This window comes from Erpetoichthys calabaricus, chromosome 1 (assembly GCF_900747795.2).
Source record: "Erpetoichthys calabaricus chromosome 1, fErpCal1.3, whole genome shotgun sequence".
NCBI classification, from domain to species: domain Eukaryota; kingdom Metazoa; phylum Chordata; class Cladistia; order Polypteriformes; family Polypteridae; genus Erpetoichthys; species Erpetoichthys calabaricus.
The window spans coordinates 356517659-356542519 of NC_041394.2; the positions used below are offsets into that span (position 1 = coordinate 356517659).

The window sequence follows — 24861 nt, forward strand, 5'->3', positions numbered from 1 at the left end:
GTCAGAATCATGGAGTTAGCGTAGAGGTCCATATTCTAAAATATCTTAGATTATATCTATTTAGTTAGCATGTCGGCACTGTTCATTTTCAATAGATGTGGTATATGTCCCTGTCCAGGGTTTCTGATCAAAAAGGTTAAAACAGAGATCCAACATATCCCTATTGAAACAGCAACATTTGTTACAATACAATACAATACAGTTTATTTTTGTATAGCCCAAAATCACACAGGAAGTGCCGCAATGGGCTTTAACAGGCCCTGCCTCTTGACAGCCCCCCAGCCTTGACTCTCTAAGAAGACGAGGAAAAACTCCCAAAAAAACCTAGTAGGGAAAAATGGAAGAAACCTTGGGAAAGGCAGTTCAAAGAGAGACCCCTTTCCAGGTAGATTGGGCGTGCAGTGGGTGTCAAAAGAAGGGGGTCAATACAATACAATACAGTACAGTACACAGAACAATTTCTCAATATAGTAAGAAAAAAAAAAAAATATATAAATTTTAGAAGTACAGAGTAGAATTTAACAGTAGATGATATATCCCATAATAAGATTTGTTTTTGTATAGAGTCCTGGAGACCTCATCCTTCAAGCTGCCTCCCCCATTTGGCCATTCCACAGCTGAAACAGTGCTGGGCCAGCCAATCCGATGAAAGGACCCCTCTCTCCCACGATTCCTACGATCCTCCATCAGGGATGACTTTTCCTTAGGCAGGCAAAACAACTTGGCAGGTGGGCCGTGGCACCAAGTGCCACATTTGAGTACCGAACATTTGAGTACCTTGTTATTAAGTGTATTGGTTCGTCTTGCATTCTAATTCTTAAAGCTGTATCAAACTATGGTTCATTTCAAAGAAAAATGCAGCCAATCATTTTGCTTATAACTAAATTAAATAAATCTTATAAACAGAACCCAGTGCTTGATAATACTTAACACTAATGGATATCATTAAAGGCTACTTCTGTGTTTTATTCAGTTTTAATATTTTTATTATGTTTTATTTAAAAATTAACTCTTTGAGACATCTTCAGACTATTCCAGACTGCACACGTCAAAAAAAGCTTATTATTTCAAAAAGGTTTCTTTTCATGCTGGTTTTGTCTCCATATCAATGTTTTTTTATACCTTATGACAGTTTTTCAAATTGTAATAACTCCTTTATAACTTCACTTTTTCATGTTCTTCCTGAATCTGGAGGAACACAAGCCCAACTTTTAGTGTCGGATAAGGTCCTAACAATAGCAGGCTAATGTTAATTAGCATCATACTCACAGATGTTAAATAATGTTTTCCCCAACTCTTTGCAACCCTGAGGAGCGGTCTAAACAGATGACCGTTTAGCTAATAATATACCGCAGAACACGTAGGTTCAGTTGTAGTGTGCTGTGAGCTTTGGGGTGATCCCTTGTTGATCCGGTCTTAATATGTTTTTTAATCTCCTCTGCGACTTAGTATTTGTAAATTTTAGTTTTTACTATCTTATATTTGTGATATGGGTGAGTCAATGTTTCATTTTGAAATAATAATAATGTCTAGCTTAACTCTGCCCTTCACTGTGATCACCGCACAAACCCTGGTCCTTTGACTCGTATTCAAGAAGATTGCAGACAATTGTTGACTCTTGGACTCCCAGTTCAAACTTACATCCCCTTCACCCTGAATGCTACTAAAACAAAGGGCGCTTTTTCACAAACAGAGGGGAAAAGCAGTTTTCAAGGATAACTGTCCTATGTAACCTGGACTACCTAAAAGAAAGAATAAACCTCACAGTTTTAGTAAAATTTTAATCCTTGTGTTAATACCTATAATAGATATTATGTAACTATATCACTAAAACATTTTCCTTCCTGATTTGCCTAACGTGTCCACAATAAGCCTAATCGTCAGCCCTGTAGTGTATAGGCTCATATAACATATTATAACCATTCTTATTTTTCAGGGCCTCATAAGTGATGTAAAATGGAAGGCTCTTACCAAGCGTTAACAGAATTTCTAAAACTTTGTATTATACAAAGCACCCTGAGTACCAAAGTGGTTATAACCTGTTGATGAAAATGCTGATTTAAATTAAAGCCTGAACAAGATAACGGTTTTCTAATCATCATATAAAATGTTTAGTAAATAAAGAGACTAAATACAATTTATAACAAAAATGAAACACCGATGGACAGCTGAATAACCGAGGGAATCTAATTTAGGTTGAAGTGCCACAGAGTGTTTTACAAATAAACCTACAACAGTGGCTCTCAAACTGTGAGGCGGGGCGCGAAGATGTGAAAAAAAGAAAACAAGAATCGAAAATATGAAAAATACATCTATTGAACCCAAAACAAATTAACTTAAACTACATTTTGATACTAGAAAAATAAATATAGAGAAGATAAATGTCGATAAAAGTTAAGTAGGTATAATAACATATGTCAAACTGTAATGAGAATAAAATCTGATTTTTATTTATTTTTTCATGATTAGTCTGACAAAGATTTGGCCATATCAGAAAAAATAACCATACATTTGTGTTGTGAGCAGAATCTTTACTTGGGCTTGCAAAAAAAAAATATATGTGATAGAAGATATCAGATGTCTCCAGTTCCTTTAGGGACTTTATACCGGCTATTATCATTTAAAATGAGTACAGTACAGAAATTAAGTTATATGCTATGTTTGGGTGGATGTGATCAGAAAGGCCCTGATGATTCCAAAGATCAGTCAAGAAAACTGTTGGAAAAAATGGGCAGAACTCTTTTGGAAACAAGGATTTTTCTTATAATGTTTTAAAATTGGACCTTTACAAAGATGCTTTTAGATGCTTTATTTTCTAAAGAGACTTTATTTTCATGTTAAAGCAACTGGTCATTTTACTTGGCTACTGAAAATGTATTTTGTTCACTAATGCTTTAGTGTTTAATTAAGAATTACCTGAATATTTGATAATTTAGTTTAAGCAGAAAGAGTAATTAGCTCTGCTATTTTGTGAGCTATACAAGCGTGCTGAGCTGTTGGCTCCCATTTATGAGGTCACTAGCATGAGCTAAAGCTGATGATTTTAAAAACATGATTTTAGTTCAATGAACCTTGGATGTGCAGAAGAGCGCTTCTTACAACCCTTACCTCTAGTTATACAAACACACCGCACTATAGCCTCCTGGCTGTAAGAGCAGAAGCGTATGAGCTATGAATGAATTTTCAGAGACAAGAAATTTAAATGTAATAAAGGTAAAGTTGTCTTGGAGACAGGATGACCACATCATACCTAGATTAGCTTTATCAAATCAGTATAAAAGAAAGATCTTGACTTATGGCTGATACCTCAAACAACACAAAAAATGGGTCACCTGGAAAAAAATGAAACATCTAGCTATACCAGGTTGTGTGGTGTTCACACTTTATTTTTCTTTTGTTTTATGGCCCTGTGTATTTGAACTATAATACTTTTCTTTTTGTCTTGCCTGTTTTGGAGCTCTGTCTAAAGTTACAGGAATTGGGAAGTGATGAACTATTTTGGTAAGAATATGTGTTAAGGTCTACGTAAGAAAGAGTATAAAGGGGAAAAGTGTCACCCTAGGACCCTCCCATGACAAAACAAAAATCATAATTGGGCTTTTCTGTTTTTTAACTTTTTAATTAAAAATAGTAAAATGTTTTCTAATTATCCCTCGTTAATAGAAATAATTTTAGTTTTTGAGTAGACAGAAAATATCAACATTTTGTGCTAGTGTAAGAGTGAGTGTTTTTAAATGCACGTACAAAACTGGGATAAGGTGTGGAACCTGCTTTCTTATAAAGCTCCGTTTAAATGCACAAGTGTATTAATAAAGTTTTCCTTTGTCAAAAGACTCCTATGTTATAGAAATGAGCTAAGCAAAAAATTAAAAATCATCATCATAAGCACAGCCATTCCTTTCATTACTAGTTTAACAGGTTTGAGAGGATAAATATGAATACACACAACAGATGTGTCTAGTCCCTCAAAAACAAAAGGCTACAATGCGGCGGAACGCTACGGAAATGGACCTGAATAAATAAATGAAATTCATACTCGAACGCGGTGACTTGAGCTCTGAGGCAAAAGTAAAACTTTATACGAGCGTCTTACAAAGATACCCGACGTTTGTGGGAAAAAAAGAAACAGGTACCACAGAAAAACGTATACAAACTTTTTAAGGACGTAAATAAAAACAGACAACCGGGTCTCAGGTTCCCTGTGTATTAAGATATAATCTCATACATACCGGTGCATCTTATACTATTCATTTACCCCCATTATTCAACAATACACTTGATACATCTAAAAATCATCCGGACTTTGGGGCTACTGTAGGCTGTATTAAAATAATTACATTTCATTTAGAGGAATGAAAACACCGTTGCATTAAGCTCCTGGTCCCTGTTCATCCTTGGAGGCTGTCTCCAACCGGCTATCCAAATGAGAGTATATAAAGTAAAAATGTTTCGTTACCTCAGACTTTTAAAAACAGGCGGATTCGTACAGAAAACAAAAGGTTACAGCAGGATTCCGTTTCGAAAGAGTATGCATTTCACAAGCGGGCCCTTCTGTACGTAGTTCAGAATACGGACATGTTATTATGTCAGAGCAAATGCCTACAATCTCTGCCTGCGCTTTTAAGCCACTCCTGAATATTCTCAGAGAAGAGGCTCTGTTTGAATTTCCAGACACCGAGACAAAAACAAATTGAACGGATTACCCGTTTCGGTAAACAGAAAGAACCACTATTGCTGAACATAATAATTAATGGTAACCTATGAGCATTTTTAAATTTAAACCCCAGCCCCTCTCGTTTTAAACAGCTGTCATTTTTAAAAAGGGAGTTACCGGAGAATCAACTTGGAAACATTAATATTAAGGATAAAATATAAGGATTCTGCCATCCGTTTTTTAAAACATACTCATTTGGCGCATATAATAATCAAAAATATGCCCTACCGTGATCTCTTTAATGGGTCTGTGCGCTGACCAGGCAAGTGAGAACAGCGTCAGCCCTCAGAGTTATTTTATAGGCAAAAAGCAGGAATTCTTTTTTGAAATGTAATTTATAAAAACGGATACATGCCAATTAAAAACAGGGAAATGTATATTGGAGTCTATTTGATGTACATTATGGTGTCAGCTACCAGCTTGCACCGTATCTGGCAGCTGGGGTGTGAATCGCCCCCCTTTCTATAACCTCACGCTCAAAGAATGCAAAGAATTCCTCAGTGGCCGGGCACCCCAGCAGAGGTGGGACCGAGCAGCTTTCCAGCACGCGCGAACGGCCCCAGCATGCGCAGATCCTGTCAGCTCAGTGTGTAGAGAGATCGGGGCTGCTTGTCTTTCTGTGAAATGGAAAGCTGTTGGACTTAGATAAAAAAAGCAAAGGGGTAGAGAGATATTTTATTTTCGTGTTGATATTAAAATCATAGATAGAATCGAAGAAGATGAGCCGCTTTTTTATACAGCACTTTCAGAAGTGGTGGGGCCAACCAACAGGTGCTGCCTGACCAAGAGCATGTTGGAACATGTTCTCGGGATGCCCCTGGGCATGTCTGGGCTTGCCTTCGGGAGGTGGGGGGTTGGAATGTGGTTGGGGTGGTGATGGTGGGTTCAAGGAGGAGGCAGATATCCATCAAACGGCTCTTGACAGAAAGGAACTCCAAGCAGGCAAAGGGGGGTAATGGTGGGCTCAAGGAAGGGGCAGATATCCATCAAAAAGCCCTTGACAGAAAGGAGATCCGAGCAGGTGAAGGGGGGTTCAAGGAGGGGACCGGATGTGTGTCACCAATCCACCGACAGGGGGCGGTATGCATCATTCAAATCCACCAATCAGAGCGAAGGGGCGGGGACCGGATGTGCATCACCAAAGGGGCGTGGCGGGGACCGGACGTGCGTCACCAAAGGGGCGGGGGGGACCGGATGTGCATCCTCGAAGGGGCGGGACCGGAAGTGCGTCACGGAAGGGGGTGTGGCTTAAGGCCATCAGTCATTTTTGACAGAAAGTGTTCTGGCAGTCAGCCAAAAGGTGCGGGGCTTAAAGGTCATTAATCATTTTGATTGACAGTTTGACAGAATGTCCCTGGCTAATACTACTTACAACTACATACTCCATAGCTTGGTGTGTCTTTGACGTGGGAAATTTATTTAGTGTAGCAGAGTTAAAGTATGGAACAATTAGTAACTGTGCTAGATTGTGGTCTTCAGAGTAGGACTGGACATGAAGCAAATATTTTGAAGTCCTAGCATTTGATGTCTGATATATAATAGCAGGTCCTTCTGCAGTAAAGCTTAAAATAAAAAAAAACATTGGGCAGAGTTCTTGTATTAGCAGTGCTCGTTTCATGAGGCTTAATCAGTCTCTCTTTTCCAGAAATGGGCGAAGTAAAAAGAGTAAAGGGTACTTAAATATTTCTGGCCTCCCAGTGTGTGTATAAATCTTTTTCTACTTCTTGTTCCTGACCTTGACCTGGATAAATATCAGTCTTATTTCTACGCAATTTATACAAATGAAAAATACATGCCTGAGTCTTTCTTTATTAATCAAATAACTGTAAAACTCATAGTTATAACTTCACTAAAGATCTAATGTCTCTGATGAATCATGGGATTTTGTGCACCACTGCTTCTTCTTCTTTCAGCTGCTCCTGTTAGGGGTCGCCACAGCAGATCATCTCCTTTCATATCTTTCTGTCCTCTGTATCTTGTTTTGTTACCCCCATCACCTGCATGTCCTCTCTCACCACATCCATAAACCTTCTCTTGGGCCTTCCTCTTTTTCTCTTGCCTGGCAGCTCTATCCTTAGCATCCTTCTCCCAATATACCCAGCATCTCAACTCTGCACATGTCCAAACCAATGCAATGTCGCCTCTCTGAATTTGTCTCTCAACCGTTCAACTTGAGCTGACCCACTAATGTCCTCATTTCTAATCCTGTCCATCCTCGTCACCCACAATGCAAATCTTAGCATTTTTAACTCTGCCACCTCCAGCTCTGTCTCCTGCTTTCTGAGGTCTGCGGTAGGAGCGACGGATGCATTCAACGTGGAGATGGGATTACATCAGGGATCAGCTCTGAGCCCTTTCTTATTTGCAGTGCTGATGGACAGGTTGACAGACGAGATTAGAAAGGAGTCCCCGTGGACTATGATGTTTGCTGATGACATTGTGATCTGTAACGATAGTAAGGAGCAGGTTGAGGAGATCTGGAGAGGTGTAGATATGCTCTAGAGAGGAGAGGAATGAAGGTCAGTAGGAACAAGACAGAATACATGTGTGTGAATGAGAGGGAGGTCAGTGTAATGGTGAGGATGCAGGGAGTAGAGTTGGCGAAGGTAGATGAGTTTAAATACTTGGGATCAACAGTACAGAGTAACAGGGATTGTGGATGAGAGGTGAAGAAGAGAGTGCAGGCAGGGTGGAGTGGGTGGAGAAGAGTGTCAGGAGTAATTTGTGTCAGATGGGTATCAGCAAGAGTGAAAGAGAAGGTCTACAGGCCGGTAGTGAGACCAGCTATGTTATATGGGTTGGAGATGGTGGCACTGACCAGAAAGCAGGAGACAGAGCTGGAGGTGGCAGAGTTAAAGATGCTAAGATTTGCACTGAGTGTGACGAGGATGGACAGGATTAGAAATTGAGGACATTACAGGGTCAGCTCAAGTTGGACGGTTGGGAGACAAAGTCAGAGAGTTGAGATTGTGTTGGTTTGGACATATGCAGAGGAGAGCTGCTGGGTATATTGGGAGAAGGATGCTAAGGATAGAGCTGCCAGGGAAGAGGAAAAGAGGAAGGCCTAAGAGAAGGTTTATGGATGTGGTGATAGAGGACATGCAGGTGTTGGGTGTAACAGAACAAGGTGCACAGGACAGAAAGATATGGATGAAGATGATCCGCTGTGGCAACCCTAAACATGAGCAGCCGAAAGAAGAAGTATGTAAATATACGATGTGGCTTACTGTCTAATAATTTTGATCGCCCAGGGCGGGAGTTCATACTTATTCCAATAAATTAGCTCCTCAATTAGCACAGTTATCCAATCAAGGTGGAGTGGTCATAGGGACCATAACTGATGTAATGAGTCCTTGACAATGTCAATGTCACTGTGCATGTAGATGTACTGGCTTTATCATCCTTAACATTTCTATATGGGGTCTTCTCTGAAAGGTCTGCAGGTCATGTTGGCCACCCTTGCTTGCCCCAGTTGCTCTTTCTTTTTCAAGCCATCACAAGCCATTAATGATAGTTGCTCATGGCTTGTTTCTGGTCCATGGTAACTGCATCCTAATATGGCTTCATGTGTTTGTTAATTCATTCTGCAAATGTTGGGATTGTTGAAGTGTCAACTCCATTAGCATGCTTTTGTAAAGTGGGTTGCAAAAGGCATATACTGTTAAACACTGAATATTCTCTTGAAATGCTATTTTATTTTAAATATTGGTCATTTAAAACTTTAACTCTTATTTTTATTTCTGTAGATTTTCAAGAGAATGACAACTTGTCCTCTCTTCAGGTTCATCCACAGATTAAACAACCTGATAAGAATAGGAAGAAACTGCCATCTGCAACAAAGAACTTGGTAACGGCCTCTCAGCACCCTAGATTTCAGCCCATTGTGAAGCTAACAAGGATCGATGCCATCAAATCTCAAGGAGTGTACAATCTAAATCCAATCCGCCAACAATGTGTGGGAACATTTAAATACAAATTGAATTCTAAAGATAATGGAGGGATTCATGGGAATAAGAAACTGTATCACTGTCTTGAAGGTGGGAGACAATTCTCAGATAGTCACATGCCTAAGAAACGCAGAAAAGATAATACAGGGAAGGAGCCATACCACCGTTCTGAATGTGTTAAGAACTTCTCAAAACACAGCCATACCACAACTCCCATTGTAGAGAAACCATATTTGTCTAAACGTGGCAAACGATTCTCACAAGTGATCCACCTTCAAACACACATGATTGGCCATGGAGGACAGGGTTTATGTCGTCGTTTACCACATGCTGGACATTTCTTTGACAAGAGCAGTCTTTGCAAACAGAAAAGAATTCACACTGGAGAGAAACCATATTGTTGTTCTGAATGTGGCAAACGGTTCTCACAAACAGGCCATCTTCACAGACACATGAGAGTGCACACAGGAGAACAGCCATTTTCCTGTTTTAAATGTGGCAAACGGTTCTCACAAAAATGCCATCTTCAGACACACATGAGAGTGCACACAAGAGAACAGCCATTTTCCTGTTCTGAATGTGGCAAACGGTTCTCACAAACAAGCCATCTTCTGACACACATGAGAGCGCACACAGGAGAACAGCCATTTTCTTGTTTTAAATGTGGCAAACGGTTCTCACAAAAATGCCATCTTCAGACACACATGAGAGTGCACAGAGGAGAACAGCCATTTTCCTGTTCTGAATGTGGCAAACGTTTCTCACAAAAAGGCCATCTTCAGACACACTTGAGAGTGCACACAGGCGAAAAGCCATTTTCCTGTTCTGAATGTGGCAAACGGTTCTCACAATCAAGCATTCTTCAGACACACATGAGAGTGCACACAGGAGAACAGCCATTTTCCTGTTTTGAATGTGGCAAACAATTTTCAGATAGCAGTAGTCATCGCAGGCATTTAAGAGTTCACACTGGTGAGAAGCCCTATCGGTGTCCTGAATGTGGCAAAAGATTTTCCAACACAAGCTGTCTTCTGCGTCATGCAGAAGTCCACAATAAAGACCGTCCTTATGCCTGTTCTGAATGTGGCAAGAAATTCTCACAAAGCGGCAGTCTTCATAGACATATAAAAACACACATTTGATAGAGGCCATACTCGTTTCCTGATTGTGACAAGCTATTCACCGATAACAGCAGCCTTCATAGACACAACAGAATTCATTCTGGATTAAGGCCATATTGTTGCTCAGAATGTGGCAAGCGATTCATACAACCCTGCAGCCTTCAGCGACATGTAAGAACTCACAGAGGAGAAAAGCCATAACGTTGCTCTAAGTGTGGAAAAACATTCATACAGAAAACTCCTCTTCAGGGACACATGAAAATTCATGCTAAAAAGGCAAAGTCCAAAGAGACTGTAAATAACAAAAAGAAAAATCTGAAATCATTCAGTCGGGTGTGGAAAGAAAATTGGAATTGTTCTGCTAGTTGGTTACACAAAATGCATTTGACAAAAAGTGGCAGACTCATTTAGGCAACCCTGCTTATTAATTTACTGTAAGTGGCTTTTGCACTAATGACTATTGCTCATTGTACACAGGTCTACTTTACAAGTTCTAATGTTATTTATATTACGTTATACTTCTATGCTTTTTTATATTTTATTGTAGTACGAAGTTGAGAGAGAAACAGTATTTTGATTCTCCTGTATGTTTTGCACATGTAGTGAATTGACAATAAAAGGCTACTTGATTTGATTTCAGTATTTCTATTAACTTTTCTCCAGAGTCCGTATTGGTGTTCACACTACTCTCTGGTGTGGCTGCTGCTCTTTCTATCTGAAGATCCTAGAAATTTGATTCTGTTCATCTGGACAAAGTTTTTAAGTGGGAGAAATATTTCGAGACTTATCAAATCTCTTCCTCAGTCTCCATTGACTGCAGGTTTCCCCAACCTTATAAACAGTACCTTTGCTTAATCACAGAGACTAGCACCATTGACAAAGGGCCAGTTGATCAGTGATATGCAAATTGTCCACTGATTAGTAGACGTGTGAACCATTCATAGAGGGTTGAGGAATGGCTGCAATCACAGCATTGTAAGATGGCGACAGATGTACCCTTAGGCCCCCTCCTCTGTTCAGAGATGGTCGTTCCTTTTTCACGTAAATGGCCTCCTTGATTCCTCTCTCAAACCAGCGCTCCTCCCTGTCCAGGATGTGCACCTCTTCATCTTTAAAGGAGTGACCACTATCCTGTAGATGTAAATAGACTGCGGAGTCCTGGCCTGACGAGGAAGTTCTTCTGTGTTGTGACATGTGCTTAACCAGTGGCTGCTTGGTTTCCCCGATGTACAATTCACGGCACTCCTCCTGGCACTTAACTGCGTAAACTATGTTACTCTGTTTGTGCCGTGGGACCCGATCCTTGGGATGGACCAATCTTTGGCGTAGCGTGTTTTGGGGTTTGAAAGCCACTGAGACCTGGTGTTTCGAGAAAATGCGCCTCAGCTGTTCCGATACTCCTGACACATACGGGATCACTAAGGGTTTTCGCTTAGGCAGTGGATGTCTTTCCTCTCTCATGAATCGCTTGGAGCGTTCTTTAGGTGTCCTCCCTGCTTTGACAAAGGACCAGCTGGGATTTCCACATTTACTCAGGGCCTTTTTGACGTGGTGTTCTTCTGCTTCCCTGGCCTCTGAGTCTGTGGGAATGGTGTTAGCTCTGTGTTGTAGAGTCCTAATGACACCTAGTTTGTGCTCTAGTGGATGGTGAGAATCAAACCTTAGATACTGGTCCGTATGTGTGGGTTTACGGTACACATCCACTTTCAAATGTCCCCCGTTGACGATGGAAATTTCACAGTCTAAGAAGGCTAGCTTGTTATTTTTCATATTCTCTCTGGTGAACTTGATGTGTTTGTCCACCCCGTTGATGTGGTCTGTGAACTGTGGTACCTCCTGAGATCTGATTTTCACCCAGGTGTCATCCACATATCTGAACCAATGGCTCGGTGGTGTTCCAGGATAGGATGATAGAGCCCTCTTTTCCACTTCTTCCATATATAGATTGGCTACTATAGGTGAAACAGGGGAACCCATGGCACACCCGTGCTTCTGCCTGTAGTACTGGCTTTTGTGTATGAAATATGTGGATTGAAGACACAGTTCCAAAAGCAGGCACACTTGGTCTGCGTTGAGAGAGGTTCTTTTACTGAGAGTGGGGTCATTCTGTAATCTCTTACGTACTACCTCCACTGCTTCAGTCACTGGGACACAAGTGAATAGAGATGTAACATCAAATGAGACCAAGGTTTCTTCTGCCTCCATAATGACCTCTCTCACTTTCTCCACGAAATCCAATGTGTTCTGAATGTGTTGTTTTGAGCTGCCTACCACCGGGTTAAGAACAGCGGCCAGGAACTTGGAGATGTTATACGTGACTGAATTGATCATGCAGACAATGGGTCTTAAAGGAGCACCCTGTTTGTGTATTTTTGGCAGACCATACAGACTTGGTGTAGATTCCCCTGGGTATAATCTGTGGTATGTGGTCCGGTCCATAGCATTGTCCTGAACTAACTGCTTAAGACAATCCATCACCTTTTTCTTGTAACCACTACCTGGATCTCGCTTTAAGGGCTCATAAGTATTTTTGTCACTGAGCAGAGATAAAATTTTCTCATGGTAGTCTGTCTGGTTTAGCACAACTGTGTATCTCTGTCGCCATCTTACAATGCTGTGATTGCAGCCATTCCTCAACCCTCTATGAATGGTTCACACGTCTACTAATCAGTGGACGATTTGCATATCACTGATCAACTGGCCCTTTGTCAATGGTGCTAGTCTCTGTGATTAAGCAAAGGTACTGTTTATAAGGTTGGGGAAACCTGCAGTCAATTGAGACTGAGGAAGAGACTTGGATAAGTCTCGAAATATTTCTCCCACTTAAAAAACTTTGTCCAGATGAACAGAATCAAATTGCTAGGATTTCCTTACCTGGATTATTGAGCATGCATCGAGACATCTATCTGAAGAGTTAGTCCAGCTGGGGTTCGATCAGCCCAGTAACGTCTAGCGGTCCCTCACAACGGGAGTGTATGAATATACCGAGGCATGTTTAGCATACAGCTGATGACGTGTTCATCTAATATAAATAAGGCCATATATGGACATCCTGTATTAAGTTACACAGAGAGACACCTGATACTTCAAGTCCGGAGTGACCTTGAGGGGCTGCATACTTGAATGAACTCATCCTACTTACAGCAGTCAGACAAAAAGAAATATAACTGAAAAAGATAATAGACAAAAAAAAAAGGTTCTCCACTACGGCCGCCACTACCCGCTGTGACAACTTCATTTCTATTCTAGCAAATGCTTCCCCTCTTTAAAGGCAACTCTGCTTGCACCCTATTAGATTTTAGTGGCCCAACATCATTTTTGTTGAAATGCTTTAACTTTATTTTTTTGTAAGAATATATTTAAAAAAAGTTCAAAAAAGGGTCACAGTCAGGAATTGACCTTTGCACCCCTAAAGTATCAGGTCCATCTCCCATAGCAGTGAGCCACCAAAGCCAAACTGACCAATCAGATTGCTCAGAGGGACCACACACTCGCAGACAGACAGACAGAAGCTTTTTATTATCTTAGCTATTAGCTAAAGAAGCGACCTTGATGGATTTAATTATCTGTTCTCGTTTGGTAAATGTCTTCTGTTCCTGTGACTCAATCTGATGTTCCTCAGGTACCACACTCTGTGGTTTGCTGCCCTGCACGCCGTAGGGGAAGCCCCTCCAAGTGATCATCCTTGTGAAGTTCACCGCCCCTCTTCATAAAGTGGTGGCATCAGAGGACTGAGGTTCCTGCTGTCACACAGGAGTTCAGCGTGTCTCCCAGCTCCTTACCTTAGTGACGTAATGTTGCCCTCTGCTCTGTGTGACATGTGAAGTGTCATTTCTTGCTTTCCTTTCTTTGACTACTGGACCCCAGTTACCTCAGACTGCTCCATTTTAATGGAGTCACCGTTCTGTAACATAATGTCAGTCCTTTCATCTCTTCACTGGTGTGTCTGAGGCAGGCAGGTCATTCTTTCAAACCTGAGCTCAGCCTCATCGTCACTGCAGTGTCTTCATCAGCTCTTCTTCCTCAGTCTACAACTGAGCTGAGATCTCACAAAGCTGCCACACAGCCTGTCCATTAGGTGCCAGGACCAGATGGAGTGCCGACTCTCCCAGGACCATTGCTTTAGTTGTGTCACCACCTCAAACGTCACCTGATGAGCCTCCCATGCTGAACTACCGTCGTGCTGTGGAAGCTCAGTCTGCACCTCAACACTAAGAGAGAGGACATCAAAACCTTCATTAGAAATTGGACAATTTATCTGTAACGGTGACAGAATGACATAAACAAAAATGTGAAGGGTCACAGTGAAAGATACTTCAGGAAGTTTAAAAAATAAATTCAAACATAACAGGAATGAGGGTGACAACTGGGAGACATTTTTATGTTTACAAGAAAAACTTAAAGAACCAAAAAGTTACCCTGAGAGTCACAATTGTTCTTTACAGCTCCTCACTTGAGTACGTGTGGCACAGTAAATGTGACGAGTTGATGTCCACCTCATTTATCACCCGAGTGTCCTGAGATTCTAAACTGAGCAGCTGCAGGTTCAATTCAGGCAGTTCATGGTGGGCACGGGCAGCAGGCGGGCACATCATTAGCTTAACGTTTAGATTGGCACTGCCACATTTGTCCAGATGACGAGGTAACAGGAGATGTGAGGGGGCTCAGTGTAGGAGCAGACAGTGATGGACTCGGACACACACACACACACACACACACACACACACACACACACACACACACACACTGATGTTCTTGTCTAAGCTAACACTACAGCCGTCGGGTTTTAATGAATTAACTTGGCGACTCCACACCGTGGTGTGAACATCAGAATGACAACACGATCTTCATTCTCGCTATTCTTTTGTTCTATTCTTTGGAAATCTTTTCACTTTTATTTTACTTCTGGTGAACTACTTTTAAGTTTTCCTTTTGGTTTGCAAAAAAAACATTGGTGGAACACTGAGATGGTAGAAGGTTCAAGAACATAAGTCAGGCGCTGCCAGAACTGATTAAAGGGTGTAAGGCCTGAACACTACGGGCAGTTTGGCCTCACAGCACTACGTCCCATTAAATTCAGAGCTAGAGAGGAGCTCAGTGTCTCTTATGCCATCCATCCCACCCAGAGACCACACTGTGGAGAATTCTGCACACCCATATAATATCAAAAGGAGACACAAGCAGCAAAAAAGAGGAGGTTTTGCTTACAAATAAAGGCTAAATATGAGAAAGGGGAGACAGAGACCCCAAGGAGGTAGAATCCCAAACACTTAACTCTTCTCCACAGCAGTAGCTCTAGTTAGCCATGGGGCTGCTGGCCCACTTACCCACACACAGCCCCCTCTCCTTCTCCACCAGCTGAGCTCCCATCCAGTCTAATCCTTGATTTCCAGCTCATCCTGGGTCTTCTCAGATGGACCTTTAAAGCTCCAGAGCAGGTGTAGAAAGTCTGGTGCCACCCGTAAGTAGTTACATCTCACACACCTACCACCCCAGAACTCCTCAATAAAACACACTCTTCATCAATTTGTGAGAAACGTAGCCCACCTCAACTCCAAAGTGTTCATGGCATATGGCTTTCTAAATGGAGAGTATCCACAATGGGCAGCATGGTGGCACAGTGGTAGCGCTGCTGCCTCACAGTAAGGAGATCTGGGTTTGCTTCCCGTGGCCTCCCTGCATGGAGTTTGCATGTTCTCCCCGTGTCTGCGTGGGTTTCCTCCCACAGTCCAAAGACGTGCAGATTAGGTGCATTGGTGATCCTAAATTGTCCCTAGTGTGTGCTTGGTGTGTGTGTGCCCTCCGGTGGGCTGGCGCCCTGCTCGGGGTTTGTTTCCTGCCTTGCGCCCTGTGCTGGCTGAGATTGGCTCCAGCAGAACCCTGTGACCCCGTGTTAGGATATAGCGGGCTGGATGATGGATGGAGTATCCACAATGCACCAGGGCTAAGAACAATGAAGTCCTACAGCTGCTTTGCTTTGTGATGTCCCCAGCTTGGACCTTACTGGAGTAAAATCTTCACTTATGTATCCACCGTGTGCTCACAGTAATCTGTTATATAGTGCCTTTCATGTCTGTGTCGGACCTTCTTAACACACATATCACATCATACTATTACATGTGTGTTATACACAAAGACAAGTGTGGTGAACATCAGCCTGACAACACCAGTCTCATTCTCCTTATTCTCTACTTCTACTCTTCACAGTTTATTTAACTTTTATTTCAGTTCCGGTCCACTAAATTATAATTTGAACAAGCTTGGTTTTAGTTTCATTTGGTGAAAAGAACACTGGTGGAGATGGTGGAAGGTTCAAGAACAGAAGTCATGCCGAGCTCTGATTGGTCCAAAAGCACAAGGCCTGACCATTACACGATAGTCAGCCTGACTGACACCACGATGTCCTGCTGGTCAAAGAGGAGCAACAGGGAAGGACAAGACCAGCAGAAATTCTAAACTGTGCAGAAACTTAACGTCTCCATCTGTCCATCTGGAGACCCCACTCTGGAGCAGCCTACACAATCACAAAATGTCAAAAGGGGTCACAAGTAGCAAAAAAGATGTTCTCGTTTAAGAGTTTCTCATACAATAATGGCTGGGGTCCCCTGCATAAATTCCAAAGTGCCACACGGTCAGGAAAGATCATCAATAATGAACAGCCCCTCAGAGGTGACCCCCACAAGCCGATGACGCTTCTGTCCATTTCCTTAGGTCTGGTTTAAGACACCGAGGTTGACATCACTTCTCCTGGACATCTAAGAAGGTAATGTGGTGTAGTGGTTAAGGCTTTCAGCTTCAAAACCTGAGGCGGTGGGTTCAAATGCTGATCCTGACACAGGTGACCCTGAGCAAGTCACTTCACCTGGCTGGGCTTAAATTAAGAAGAAAAAAAACAAAAGAAATGCAACAATTGTATTTGGAAAAAGTCACCAGTGAAAATAAAATACTGTAAATAAATAAATTTAAACTGCATGGTTAGGGCGAAACCCTCAGGACAAACAGAAACGGCGAGGGCGGACATGGACTTCATCTTCAGTACTTCAGTAAGGAGAAAATGTTCTTTCTGTCACCCTTTTTAAAAACTACATTGTAAGGTTTTAATGACACAGCACCCCGACACAACGAAATGAAAACAGCGATAAAGTAAGACAGCAAGTGCGGGAGAAGGTGATGGGCCGCTCGATACTGAGGTTTAGACACTGCGTCGAGCTTACGGAGCACTGGATGTTTCAAATGCGTCCGTCACGTGATTTTGAGGCACGCTAGCGTAATGACGTCATTGATATCTGCGCAGTCTGCAGTCAGTTTGGTCCTCAGTAGTCTGCTGAAGTGCTTTGGCTTAAAGCGTAAATGAAGTTGTGTCTGCTACAGTGATAAGGTGAGCTAACGCGAGTTCAAATCCTCATTGGAGTTCGCGTATGTTAAAATAAGGACTTTGTATAAAACAGTTAAGTAGTACTTGTCTGTAAGTTAACAAATATATTTTGGAGACATTATGAACGATTTACATGGGACACCTTTTCCCTTGGTGTGTTCCTTTTTCCTTTTTCACTGGCATAGTCACCTATTATGTTAGCCTTACAGGACACCAATGCAACAAGCAATCATTTATTGAATTATTTATTAAGCAGTCCAGTTTTCATATTTGGGTCCTTCTGATCCCAACTTAATTGTTAATCACTGAATTGTTACGAATTGATTAACTGAAAGGCCATCGATCTTTAACAGCTCAGCATTAGCCCGTGAGAATGAAGGGAGATGTAATCAGGTGATGCTCACCTCCGGGGGCCAAATCTGTCCTTCAAGCCAAAGTGCTTGTTATGAAAAGAAAGGCTGGGTAGATTATTATGGGATGTCTATGTGTGCAAAGGTATTGTTATGAGAAGGTCTGACACACCAGGTGATTGTTATGAGAAAAGGTGCTGAATGAGGTCATCATCATGAGAAACCCTGCAAAGTAGATGATAGGAAACTAACGTGAGAGGGGGGCATTTTGTGAGAACTGTAATATATTCTGGGCTCACTGAACACTCAGGGCTCACTTCATGAACTGAGATGGCTTTATGAACTGTGCAACTGTTGTCTATGCTGTGCAATAAAGTCTAAATTCTGACTGCCTTTCTGAAGACTCTGCTAGTTTTTTCTGAAGATTTCTCCACAACAGATTCTGTAGCACTTCCTCCTGGACTTGATTAGTCTTTGAGGGCTGATCTGTGTCATTTGTTGTCAGGAACATCCTCAGCAACATCTTCCTTATCTTCTGAAGGAGAATCATGATGGCTGACATGAGCGGCTCCTGGAACTTCAGTACAGAGATAGATAGATAGATAGATAGATAGATAGATAGATAGATAGATAGATAGATAGATAGATAGATAGATAGATAGATAGATAGATAGATAGATAGATACTTTATTAATCCCAAAGGGAAATTCCCATACTCCAGCAGCAGCATACTGATAAAGAAAATATTAAATTAAAGAGTGATAACAATGCAGGTATAACAGACAGACAGTAACTTTATATAATGTTAACGTTTACCCCCCAGGTGGAATTGAAGAGTCGCATAGTTGGGGGAGAAACGATCTCCTCAGTCTGTCAGTGGAGCTGCTCCTCTGTCTGGTGATGATACTGTTCAGTGGATTCTCCATAATTGACAGGAGCCTGCTCAGCGCCCGTCGCTCTGCCACAGATGTCAAACTGTCCAGCTCCATGCCTACAATAGAGCCTGCCCTCCTCACCAGTTTGTCCAGGCATGAGGTGTCCCTCTTCTTTATGCTGCCTCCCCTGCACACCACCACGTAGAAGAGGGCACTTGCCACAACCATCTGATAGAACATCTGCAGCATGTTATTGCAGATGTTGAAGGACACCAGCCTTCTAAGGAAGTATAGTCGGCTCTGTCCTCTCTTATACAGAACATTAGTATTGGCAGTCCAGTCCAATTTATCATCCAGCTGCACTCCCAGGTATTTATAGGTCTGCACCCTCTGATATGATACCAGGTCGAGCTTCTCTTCACTTGGACAGCAGTTGGAGTTGCCCGTACAACTTCATATGGACCTTTGCGTCTTGCCTCGTTCCATTTCCTCCAGAACACCCTCAGGAAACTTAATCTCCTAACTTGATCACACTTGTAGGCTCCTCAGCTGGCTGACGCTCTCAATTCTTCTCCTGCAAATAGAAAGTTTGATGGACAGCAGTTAAGTGCTTCATGTAATTTTTATTTTCTAATTACAGCTGTTCTAATGATGGCCCCTTATAAGGCTCCCTGCAAACAGACCTAGGCATCGGACGGCCAGTAATCACTTCATGTGCAGTTAGATGTGTCACTCTGTTAGTTTGTATGTGATAGCTCATTAAAGCAAGCGGCAGATCATCTAACCAGTTAATCTTCACTGTAGCACAAATCTTATTTATCTTTGCCTTCAATGCCCCATTTGTTCCACCATTCCTTGTGATTTGTGGATGGTACCCACAGCCAAGTCTCAGTTTAACACCCAATGCCTGCTAGACGTGTTTCACTACTTTCTGAACAAATGCTGAGCCGTTGTCTGAGCTTATTACTGATGGAATGCCAATCGTTGGTCTGATCTCCCTAGTTAAACATTTCACAACTGTAGCTGCTCCTTGATCTGGTTACCTCCATCCATCTGCTGAACTTGTCTGTTATTACAGCAGGTATCTCTGTTTTCACACCGTTCTTAGCATATCCACACAGTCCATTAGCAGGTGTCTAAATGGGCCCTCTGGTGTTGCTATCTGTCCTAATGGAGTAGTAATTCACTTTCTCACATTGTGTTTGGCACAAATAATGCATTCTGGCAAAAATTTATCAACAGTAGCTTACAAATGAGGAGACCAACATCCTTGATTTCTAATTCTCATAACAATTTCCCCCACTGCTCAATGGTCAACACCATGTGCATCCGTTATTAGAAGATTTAGCAACATGGAAAGAGCAACAATTAGGCCATCATTTTATTCATCCCCAGCTTGTAAGCTTCAGTCTGTGTTTTAAGTTCAGCTAGTTGGGCAGAGCAGGGCTCTTTACAGCTGTGGCACTAGGGGTCGCTGTCGCCCCGTGATACCCACAGACCACATGTCAGACACCAGGTAAAAGTTCAGAAATGAATTTAATTTCATAAATTGTGCACCAAGCACCTCCACCTCCACGATACTCAATAATAAATCAATAATACAATAACTATAATCAATAACAATAAACAATAAATCCTCCTCTCCACCCAGCAGTTCTGTCGCACTCCCTCCCAACTCCAGCTCCGTCTGCTGGGGTTTCCAATGGTCCTTTTATATTCCTGGACCCGGAAGTGCTTTTTTCCCTCAGCCCATGTGATTTCATAGCACTTCTGGGTCAGATGAAAACTCCTTCTTCTATTCAGCCCGGAAGTACTTCTTGTCTTCTGTCCCTGTGACTAGGGAGTATGGAAAATACAAATCCCTGTTCCTCCCTGCAGCGTCCCCTGGTGGCTCCCATTGTATCCAAAAGGGCTGTTAAGCCGAAGACCATTGTCCATGATGCCCTGCTGGAATTCGGGGCACCTCCATGTTGCAGGGAGGACTCCATCTAGTGACGTGGGGGTATTGGCCAGGATGAACTGCCAGCCATATATCACACAGCCTTGTGACACGAACACTTTAAACTGTCACTCTTTGTCCTTTCTACAATTCCAAATCCTGCATGGTTTCCTACCTGATCCCTATAACATGAGCCATCTATAAAACACATGTGATCCGCGTTCTGTGGAGGCACAGACTCCAAGTCCAGACGTATCCTGGTGATAACTAATGACTCTGCTATACGCTCATGAGGCTCACCTTCCACGGGCACAAACTCTGCCATGTTTAGTGTGTCACACCTTTGGGTGACACATCAGGATACGTCAGCAACTGAAAAGCAGATATCAGTTTAGCTGGAGTCAAAACAAATCTGCTCTGATTTATTAGTTCAACAATCTAGTGATGGGCGTAAATGATAACCAGTGTTATAGTGGAGGCTTTATCACTGGCATATTGGACCTCTGCTAAACCCTGAAAGTAAGGTGGGTATCCTTGTACCACACTGACCAGCTTAGAGCTGTAATATGCCACTGGCTGTCACTTCCTGCCCTTACATGTCTCTTACATCAACACAGCAGTGGCACAGCCTGAGTGGGCATTGCCCAGGTACAGCAGAAGAGGCCTGTCATAGTTAGGTGAGGCCAATGCTGGCACTGACTGCATCTCCTGCTTAACAGAGTCAAACGCCACGTTAGCATCAATCGTCCATTCCAAGTGATTTCTCAGATTGTGTAACCCTGCAGTTCTCATGATGTCTCTCTGTTTTCAAAGCATACTCTGGACTCCAGTCTGAGCTAAAACCAGTCATCCCCAAGAATGTCACCATCTGTCCCACGGTCGTTGGCTTAGGTGCCTTGCTTATCCCTCCCAGTTGTGGTGGAGCTATTGCTTTACTGCCTTGTGTGATAATCCTTCCTAAATACTCAGCCTCAGGTTCACAGTACTGCAGTTTAGCCTTTGAGACTTTATGTCCCCCTTCTGTGAGTTTCTCAAGCACTTTTATTGAATCTGCATGGCTTTGTTCCAATGATGCCAAGCAAAGCAACAAATCACCTGCATACTGAATCAATGCACCATCCAGAATCAAGTCCTCCAGGTCAGTTTTAAGAACCTGATTAAAAACATGTGAGGAGTGTTTGAACCCCTGTGTCATCCTCGTAAAAGTCTGTTACTTCTTCTTATACGTAAAAGCAAACAGCGGCTGGCAGGCCTCAGCCAGTGGAATGATGAAAAACACTGAGCATAAATCAGTGAGTGAAGAGCGTTTTGTACTCTCAGGAATGTCTGTGAGGGTTCTGTGTCTGCTCTCTGCCATCCCTGTCTGTGTTTCCTGCTCCCCCTCTCACTCACCAGCTTCACTCGTCCTGTAATGTTCACTTTCGCTGTCATTAATGGACATTCTAATGCAACATCTGCCGGCGGGGCAAAGGGAATCTGCCACCCCCCCGCCTCCTCCCTGTCCTCCTCTAGCAGCTCTCTGATTTTATCAGCGCTGCTTCTCTCTTTGATGCTTCGCCCAACTACATTTACATCATCTCCAGTTCTGACTTTCTTTACTTCTGGCTTTTTCTACTCGTGTCTTTTGATTTATAATGATGAATACGCTCTTGCATATCTTTACACACTGCCATGTTAGATGATCCTAATTTAGACCACTCAGTACCAAGACTTCTTGCTCTTTTATGTCACTTTTTGTGACAGGTCTATGTGTCTTATTTATGCTGAGGGATTTTTCATTCCAAGACCTCAACGGGTGCCTGATCCTCCGCCATTGCTATTCCCTGCAGTCTCAGACTCCATGTTACAAGCTTTAGCGTTGGATTTTTACTCAAATCTGGTTTTGTTTTTCACAGAATTCACCAGATGGTGTTTCCTGGAACTCCAGGTCTTCAGATTATTTGTTCAGGATTTTTGATTAAGGATCAATATGCTTTATTATTAGTTTTAGTGATCTTAGCTATGAAAAGTCAAGGCCTGAGGCAGCTTTAAAAAGACACCATTTATTTGGCACAAAGGCCCTGGTCTGCCTGCTTTATCACTTGCTTTGTTTTGAACTTCTGTGGCTCAAGGACGTCATGTTCTCCGAAGAAGCAAGAAGGCAGATTTTATTTTAGAAACGCAGGGGCTGAGCGTCTCACTGACAGAAGACGAAACAAACTGCATGCTGGGCCTTTGTGTGTGTGAGTACAGGGCAGGCTGTCAAGGTAGACCATAAAACATATAAGAAATTAAATGACATTTAGATTTATTAGGGCTCATCAATACCTTAGGCAATAAAATTACAATAAAATACATTATGATATCTAGTTAGTGTGAGCTACATAGGGGCATAAGAGTTGATTATTGAAGGTGAAGGACCTTTACCTGCACTTAGATGTCAATGAAGTAAGCAGCAGCTTAGCCGTGTCAGACGAGGGTACAACTTAACAGCACCGCTGTCTGCATTCACGACTCTTATATCAGCACACATATAGATATTTAGATTAGCATTTAAGTATATAGGCCAGTGCTTCTTTGTATATCCTAATGATACTAAATAAAGTTACAGCAGCACACATTAGTTACGTTAATGAATCAGTTGTTACAGGCTTGTCTTGTTCCCTTCTTTCAAACAGCCATGAAGCTCTATGTCAAGGCTCTCCACAGTTTGGCCCTCATCAGTGAAGCTGCTCGCTGACGCTTACTGGCACAGTCACCTTTTATTTTAGCCTTACAGGGATGTTAGTGCAACAAGTAACCATTAACTGAAATATTAATAGACAGTCCAGTTTTGACATGTGGGTCCTCCTGATCTCAACTTGATTGTGTGAATTGATTAACTGAAAGGACATCAAACTTTAATTTTCCAAATTCACAATTTTCTGATCAGAGTTGCGAGGGCCCCAGAGTGACAAAGCAAAAACTTAATTTTTTACAAAATTACTAAAAATAATAACACCTGAAGTATCCCACTGACAGAAGTCCTCAGATCCTTTACTATGACACCTGATATTTGGCTCAGGTGTATCCCATTCTATTGATCACCGTTGAGATGTTTGAGGTCCACCTTTGGTTAGTTCAGCTGACTGGACTGACTGGTAAAAGCACACAGCCGTCTATGGAGGGTCCCAAAGGTGGGCAAACGTCAAGCCATGAGGTTGAAGGAATTGCCTGCAGAACTTAGAGACAGGATTGTGTCGAGCCACAGATCTGGAGAAGGCTGCAAAAAAAGATGTTTGCAGCAGTGAAGGATCCCCACAGTGGCCTCCATAATTCTTAAATGGAAGAAGTTTGGAACAACCATGACTCTTCATAGAGCTGACCACCCCTCCAAACTGAACAATCAAAGGAGAAGTGTCACGGTAAGAGAGGTGACCAAGAACCCAATAGTCACTCTAGCTGAGCTTCAGACAATCTGTGTGGAGATGGCAGAAACTTCTAGAAGGACAATCACCACTGCATCACTCCACTAACCAGGGCTTTATGTCACAGTGGCCAGACAACACTTGAAATGTCACATGCAGTTGGCACCTGAAGGACTCTCAGACTGTGAGAAACAAGGTTCTGGGGTCTCATGAAACCAAGGTTGGCATCACATCTTGAAGAAACCAGGCAGCACTCATCACTTGTGTGATACCAGCCCAGTGGTGACACATGGTGGTGACAGTATCATGCTGTGGATTTGCTTTCAGTGGTGAGGACTGGGAGACTAGTGAGGACTTAAGGAAAGCTGAATGGAGCAAAGCACAGAGACATCTTTAAGGAACTCCTGCTCCACAGAACTCCATGTTCACCTTCCAACAGGACAATGAAGCTAAACACAAAGCAAAGACAACACAGAAGTGACTTACAGACATCACAGGTGGCTCAATCAGAGCTCAGACTTGAACCCAAGTGAACATCTCTGGAGAGACCTGAATGAAGAGGTCCATCAGTGGTCTCCATCCAACCTGAGAGAGCCTGAATGGATCTGTAGAGAAGAACAGCAGAAAATCCCCAAATGTGAGGCTTGCCGTGTCAACCCAAGGCTGGACTTGCTGTCAAAGGAGCTTCAAATAAGTAAGGAGTAAAGGGTCTGAATACTTGTGTCAGTGGGAGAGTTCACTTATTTATTTGTCATAAATTTACAAACATTACCTGTTTGTCCATTCTGAATGATTGGGTGTCACTTAATGAGGGGAAAAAACTTAATTTTAATTATTTTAGGCACAAGAACACAGCAAAATAAAATGTTTAAAACGTGAAAGGTCTGGAGGTGTTCTGAGTCCACTGTGTATAAATCCTGCTTAACAGGTACAAGAAATGAGCAAATACAAGCAGAGGATCCACCTTAATAAAAGGACAAGTGTCTGTGTGTCTGTGTGTCTGTCTGCTTGCTATGTCTCTGTTATATGCCATTCACTAAAAGCTGTGCTAATTAGAATGAACAATGCAATGCATTATAGTACTACTGTATATGTAATAGGGAAAAATTGTATGGAATTCGCAAACCCAGTGCTAATGTTTGCAATTGACCATT

At 42.3% G+C, this 24861-nt stretch overlaps 2 protein-coding genes across 5 annotated transcripts in view; both read left to right on the top strand.

The window, feature by feature from the left end:
* LOC114665322 (zinc finger protein ZFP2-like) overlaps positions 1 to 24861 on the top strand; it is a 439810-nt gene that overhangs the window by 316696 nt on the left and 98253 nt on the right. For 3 of the 4 annotated variants that reach the window (XM_051925311.1, XM_051925317.1, XM_051925316.1), the window contains one exon: positions 8461 to 8751. The exons of the other annotated variant lie outside the window; for it this stretch is intronic. In XM_051925311.1, coding sequence (XP_051781271.1) covers positions 8461 to 8751 — 291 coding nt within the window. The remainder of the gene's footprint in view (positions 1 to 8460; positions 8752 to 24861) is intronic. 4 annotated transcript variants of the gene reach the window in all.
* The window catches only part of LOC114642351 (zinc finger protein OZF-like), a 449463-nt gene that overhangs the window by 225310 nt on the left and 199292 nt on the right, over positions 1 to 24861 (top strand). The window lies entirely within an intron of this gene.